We start from the raw sequence: 6855 nt of genomic DNA, 5'->3' as shown, positions 1-6855 counted from the left end.
ATATGCACTAGATCTTTTTATCTCTTCTCTCCCATCTTCCTCTTTCATTTTCGGTTTAAAAATCATTCATGCTTCATTATTCTCATTGAAATTATGAAGATGAAGGGTTTATTTTTAAATTAACAAATTATTTATGCATTGAATTTGAATATAATCAAGGGGGTCATGAATCAATTTTGTAGAGAGGGGACCATACGTGTAACAAATTGTTACTTAAATTTGCTTAACCAAAAATGGTGAGGAGAAACGTATTCGAGAAAGCATAAATGCTTATTAAAATAGAAAAATAAAAAGTGGTGCACATCCATATTTCCATTGCACACCTTCGATTATGGCTTAAATCATTATGTTTTAGTGTGTCGAGGTTAGAATAAGCTATGGCAGAAACCATTTGTGCAGAATTTTGGTTAGAAAGGAACTGGAAGAGAAAAGGAAAAGGATGTAATTGTGTGTAGCAATGTAAAGTTGTTCTCATTTTTTATTTTTAACAAAATCTAACCATTAATTAAATCTAACGTTATTTTATTCACAGTCCATCGGTGAGGGACTTAATTAAACCCTCACCCTAAAATCCACCAAAAAAATAGGGTGTAATGTATAAAAAACAAATGCTAACTTGCTCCCTCGAGGCAAGGGTTTAGAAACTAAACAAGATTTTTTACTAGAAAAGGGTGCATTACATTACATATATTAATGAGAAAATTACACTAAATGTCCTTTATCTTATTTATTTGTAACACATTAGTCCTTTATTTATGTTTTGTCCCGTTTAGATCCTTTATCTATTAAAATGTGCACAAGTTAATCCTTTTGTTCATTTTTCTATTAAAAAAATGAAAATATTAATTTTATTAATAACTATATTTTATAAAATATTTTCGTAATAAATTAATAAAAATAAATGAATTCATAAACCATATGAACATGTTCATCCTCATCTTCATCTTCTTCCATAAGTTAAAAAATTGTCTAAAAGTGATTAGGAATAAAAATAAATGAATCATAAACCATATGAAAACTTGAATTCCAAAAGTGATTTATTTTTTCAGTACCCAGCCTTGTATTCAAAAAAATCCCAGTTCTCATTCATGGAGATAAAGCCATTTGAAAAAAATAATGGTACTCCTTTTATCCTTCCTTCAAATGCTTATGACCGAGCCAGTGCTAGATTTTGGGCTGCATGCATCTGCCTGTTTAAAATTCCAAATTTTAGGTTTTTTTTTTTTAATCCAAAATCAAAATTTATGAGTTTGATAAACTTAGGGGGGTGTATTGGATTAGGATTTTAAAGGATAATTTTTGTTTAAAAAAGTCTTGAGGATTTTAAAAGACTTTTTCATGAGAGAGAGAGAGAGAGAGAGAGGAGGAGAGAAGGGAGGAGAGAGAGGGAGAGATAGTAAAATCTTAAAAGAAAAAAACAATCCTAAGAAATCTCATGTTTTCATGAAAGACTTTTTCATGCTAAAATTTCACTAGAAAATCCCACAAAATCCATCAAAATCTGATTTATTAAACAATCCTTCGAAATTTTAATGATTTTGAATACCACTAGACTTTTTTTAAGTGATTAAGAGTCTTGATTGAATACCACAAGACTTTTTTTAAATGACAAAGAATCTTGATTGAATAACACAAGACTTTTTTTAAATTGGAAAGAGTCTTGATTGAATACCACAAGACTTTTTCATGATTAAAAAGTCTTTTAAAATCCCTTAGAATCATGATCCAATACACCCCATGGTTCATGAAATTTGAGGATTTTGAATGTTGTGTTAAGAAAAAAAGTAGATGTGAAAATATTTAAGGAATTTGAAAGTGTATTTGAATGGACATTTTTTTGATTTAAGGAAGAAGATGACTATGATGAACATGTTTATATGATTTATGAATTCATTTATTTTATTAAAAAAATATTTTATAAAATAAATTTATTAATAAAATTAATATTTTCATTATTTTAATAGAAAAATTAACAAAATGATTAACTTGTGCACATTTTAATAGATAAAGGACTGATGTGTTACAAATAATAAGAAAAAAGATCTTTAATGTAATTTTGCCTCTATTAATATTTTAAATATATCTTTCTAATGCAAAGGTTTTTTTTTTTAAATTCGGTTTTTACTTCTTAGCTTATTATCTGTCCCTTAAAAAAAATAACTCGTTACCCTATAAAGAAAAGTTGTAACAAGAAACAAAATAAACATAAATCCTAGGTTAAAAACTTTTCACCGCTGCGGAGGCATTATCATGGGTGAAGAAAACGACACCTCTAAGAGACAACTATATCTTTCTTCTACTGGTGATGGTTTACTTCACCGGCAACCATTCTTGCCGGATGAACTTGTCTTTGAAATCCTCTCGAGGCTTCCGGTGAAATCCCTCCTTCAATACAAGTGCGTGAGTAAATCCTGGAAAACCCTAATCTCCGATCCTCAATTTACACAAACTCACCTTCGGAACTTAATCGTGGATCCAACCATAAACCATCAACGATTTTTCTATTCCCCAGAGAGTAAACCAAGCAAAATCGCATCTATCCCTGTGAAGCCATTATTCGAAAACCTATCAGAGCCTCCTAAAGCTACTGAGTTCAGCATGGAACATGAGTATGGTATTCTTGGTTCATGCAATGGGTTGTTGTGTCTATTTTCTTTCAAAGAAGGTTATGTTACATTGTTGAACCCTTCTATCGAATGGAAATCCAAAATATCTCCAACCCTTGATTCTTATGAATATCATAAATATTGGATCACATATCATGGCTTTGGCTATGATCATGTGAATGACCGATACAAGGTGCTAGCAGTTGTGTGTGTTGTGGCTAATGGAATTGTTAAAAAATTGACACAAATTCATACTTTTGGTGAAAATTCTTGGACAAGTATTCCGAATTTCCCTTCCCCTTCTCCTATGATCAGCCGCTTTTCGTGGGTAGGGAAATTTGTGAGTGGCACTTTAAATTGGGTAATAATTAAAACAGGGGTCATTCCTAAACGAAACGTGATTCTTTCTTTTGATCTTGCAAAGGAGACTTATAAGGAAGTGTTGCTGCCTGAACCTGATGGTGTCGATGTCAGCAACCACGTGCTGGGTGTTTTGAGTAACTGTCTTTGTGTATGTTTTGACTCCAATAAAACTCATTCGGATTTTTGGTTAATGAAAAAATATGGAGTTGCTGAGTCATGGACTAGATTGATGATGATCCCTCTTAACAAGATATGGCACTGCTTACAATCCCGACCTGATTTTATTCAACCCTTGTTCATGTCTGAAAATAGTTCTGTTTTGCTTAGAACATATAGCAAATTTTTGCTATATAACTTAAATAATGGTAGATTGGATTGCCTTCAAGGTTATAATGAGTTTGATCCTGATATTTATCACGAGAGTCTCGTATCACCGAAATTTTGAATACACATTTGAGGAGTTGAGTCTTCAAGGTTTTGCTTACATTGCTTTTTTGTTCTCTTTGTGAATTTTGTTTCAACTCTCTTCCAGATAGTGGTTTTGTTGTTTGGCATTTTTGAACTCTATAACGAGTTTGGTATTATTGGTTTGGATTTATCTATTGCTCTCAAACATATGGCCTATCATTTAGTTTTGTATGCATACCGTTGTTAATTATACCTCTCGTTAGTAAATATAATCAAACATTATTATATTACCAGGATCAGTAATGTTAATTAATTTTGTCGGTTCATTTTAGTTAGTTTTGTTTGTTTATATTGGGAAAGACATTGGATAGTTTGTTATCTAGAAGTTATTTTAGTGGTTCCTGAAATACTTGGAAGAAACATCTTCTTGTTTCTCTCTTTCATTGGAATCTATTTGGCAAGAATTGTACCGATGCATTTAAGAAACTCTATAATTGAGAACCATTCTTTAGAGAAGTTATCAAAAAGATTTAAGCATTAATCCGATACAATCAGTGTTGTCAAATAGCAGCGCTATAGTGTAGTGGAAATTGAACAAATCAATATTGTTCCAAGATACGCTTTGTATACAAAGTCTTATCAAATAGCGGCTATAGCAGAGTTATAGAAATTTAGCATAGTGGAATTTGAAGAAACCACTATTTTCCACAATCCACAGTTGACAACATGGTTACTAACGATTGCAGACTGATTTTGCAGAATGGTTTTGCTTCATGTGATGGCAGACCTGATTTCTATTGTTTTTCCTTTTCTATGGATAGAGTTTGCGCAGAACTTTGGAAAGACAGTTAGATTATGTTCTTGTGTGTCTTGGAAAATGGGAACAGTGAGCATGTCATTACATTCATAACAAGTAATCGTTTAAAATGTGTTAATTCAATAAAAAGCTAGCAATTTAAGGGGGAAAAGTTAAACAAAGCAAATAGAAAGGATAAAAAATTTCAGCTACATATTAATCGGGTAGGAAATTTTATAGATTAGAATTAGATGGTTCTATTTTTACTGAAGATATGGCTGTTTCTATTAAGATGGAATGGAAATTCTAAGAAACTACAAAATGGATTCTTTTATAGATTCTATTTCCGCAGTGTGCTTGCAGCCTTGAACCAGCTGGGTGACACCTCTATTGGAAACGATATATCCGTAGAACTAGCACATGATTTTCCGGGAATGGTGATGGAGGAATTTGCGGTCGTTGATTATGATATGCCTGATGAAGGGAGAGAACAAAAACTGCTGCCGATCAACGTGTAATGACTATGAGACAAGAGCGAAATAGCATTAATCATACTCATACAAATACAATTTTGTTATGCCTTATTTTTTGTTGTCTTTCGAATCCAAACATGGTCTTATGCAAGCTGCACACGAACTATTAATCAATTTATATATTAGGGTTTTTATTGGACAATGTCTTTTTCTTACTTATTCTTTCCTCCATTTTGTCTTCTTAAACCTCTTATCAGTTTTCGTTGAAACCTAAAAAACCCATATTGTTTACAAAAGCAAAATGAAGAGAATGAGCGGTGGTTCTCAAATTTAACGATCTCAGAATATATTTTCTTGTTCTAACATTCTCCTTCTTTTTGATGATGACAAACACAAGTATTTAGAACAATTGTTGTTAATTTAATTAACAGTTAAACTTCAGGGTCTAAGGTTTACAAACTCCCCTGAATCTGTGATAGTTCATTCAGGTGATATTTTCTCCAAATTATGACTCATTCAATGAACTTTGTAAATTATAGACTTGGGTAAATCTTTAGTGTTCATTTCATTTGTGTATGTTGATTTAATTAGGTGATTTTCTAAGTTTGAACAAATAAAAAGGGTATTGGCCGATATGTTAAAATTTGTAAAAGTGTGCAAATGGCTCTTTTAATCCAAGTGCTTGCGATCATTTTAGTGGCACATAATTTATAATTACTTTTTAGATCCCACACTTTGGTAAATATTAGTAAACTCTTACCAGTTCACGAAAACTCTGAGAACATTGGCGAACTCTCGATTTTTTTTGTGTAACTTGTGTTTTATGAATTCACGATTTTACATAAGTTTTTGAATTCACGATTTAATTATTTACATGTTGCGATATTTTTTGGTTGACCATTGCTATCAAGGGAGGATATGGATATAATTTAAGAAAGGTATTTAACGAATAGAATGACGTGAAATTTTCTCTAGGCAGTGTTTCGTTGTAACTATCAATTCTCTTATTGGTTTTAAAAAACAAATTTACGTCTTCAGTGTTGTGTGATGAACAACATTCCTCATGAGTCATTTGAGAGCACGAACAAATCATCATTCTTTGCACAAGTGGTTACAAATTCTCTGGTTGCTACACAAAATGACCCACTGCCCTCTCAACCTATCAAGGGAGATTCCCTTTGTATGAAGATCGCACAAAAAGCATATGAGAAGGGGATAGTGGATTGTCAGCAGAAGCTTCATGGCATAATGGTGCTCAATAAAGGGGAGAGGCCTTACAGAACGAAGGAAGTATCATTGAAGTTGTCACAATTATGGAAGACAAGCAACCCTCAATGGAAGACATAAGAATTGTATGGGACAAGGGCACTCTCAATATAAACTCGGGTGTTCTTCGATTTTCTCAACATACTAAGGATTTCAACAAACGTTCTCAAAGGCAGACTCATCCTCATATTAGAATGATGGAGAAAACTCAGAAGTTTGAGGGTACTATCTTGGAGATTGCTGGTGCAATAGCTACACCTTTAACTATAGATACTGCCACATAAAATCGAGTTCGGTCATTATGCTCGCATTTTGGGTGATATTGATTTTTCTTACCGTATATTTGATGAAATAATGGTTGAAAGAGACGTCTTCGCTTTCAAATTGGAAATGGTTTACGAATGGCTCCCAGGCATCTTCTCTCATTGTCGGATTATTGGTCGTGATGTTACGGATTGTCGATGGGTGCACCCTAAGAAGGTTGTAGAAACGGTAGATCGTGGTAAAACACCATCATGTGTTTGAACATTTCAGACCAACGGACAAAACATAATGTCTCTGGTGATTGGAAGTTGATATGGTCACTACGTGGTCCGCCTAAAATCAAACATTTTTGTTGGAGATTGCTTTGCAGCTGCCTACCTACGAGGTTTAACCTGAAAATTCGTAGAGTCCATTGCTAGTTAGCTTGTGTGGTTTCCAATAACGACTTGGAAGATGAAATGCACATGTTTTTGCATTGTAAGTTTGTTGGTGATTGTTCGAAAGAAGCGAACCTTTTGGGCAAGATAGAGCCGTACATGACATCAAGTGGTTGTTTTTCCTCTCTTATCTTTGCCATTCTTAGAGTGTTTGAAGTGGATATTTCTCCAGCAGGAGGCAACTTTGAATTCACTTTTGCCTCGATGGAAGACATAAGAATTGTATGGGCGAAGGGTACTCG

At 33.1% G+C, this 6855-nt stretch overlaps 1 protein-coding gene across 1 annotated transcript; it reads left to right on the top strand.

The window, feature by feature from the left end:
* Nucleotides 1–2250: 2250 nt before the first annotated feature.
* On the top strand, nt 2251–4691 carry LOC25486653 (F-box/kelch-repeat protein At3g23880). The gene is made up of 3 exons (XM_013608272.2): nt 2251–3396; nt 4199–4263; nt 4466–4691. Exons 1-3 carry the CDS (start codon nt 2251–2253, stop codon nt 4689–4691), a joined length of 1437 nt encoding a protein of 478 aa, XP_013463726.2.
* The last annotated feature ends 2164 nt before the right edge of the window (nt 4692–6855 follow it).

This window comes from Medicago truncatula, chromosome 2 (assembly GCF_003473485.1).
Source record: "Medicago truncatula cultivar Jemalong A17 chromosome 2, MtrunA17r5.0-ANR, whole genome shotgun sequence".
Lineage (NCBI taxonomy): Eukaryota > Viridiplantae > Streptophyta > Magnoliopsida > Fabales > Fabaceae > Medicago > Medicago truncatula.
The sequence above is the reverse complement of the archived record's forward strand: the minus strand, read 5'-3'. Positions and strand labels throughout refer to the sequence as shown.

What these genes read in the sequence shown, in the direction of transcription:
- LOC25486653 (XM_013608272.2), top strand. Translation starts at nt 2,251, where the DNA reads ATGGGTGAAGAAAACGACACCTCTAAGAGACAACTATATCTTTCTTCT. An exon ending in ATATTTATCACGAGAGTCTC is followed by an intron (nt 3,397 to 4,198) that starts GTATCACCGAAA and finishes TTCTATGGATAG; the next exon opens with AGTTTGCGCAGAACTTTGGA. An exon ending in TGTCTTGGAAAATGGGAACA is followed by an intron (nt 4,264 to 4,465) that starts GTGAGCATGTCA and finishes GTTTCTATTAAG; the next exon opens with ATGGAATGGAAATTCTAAGA.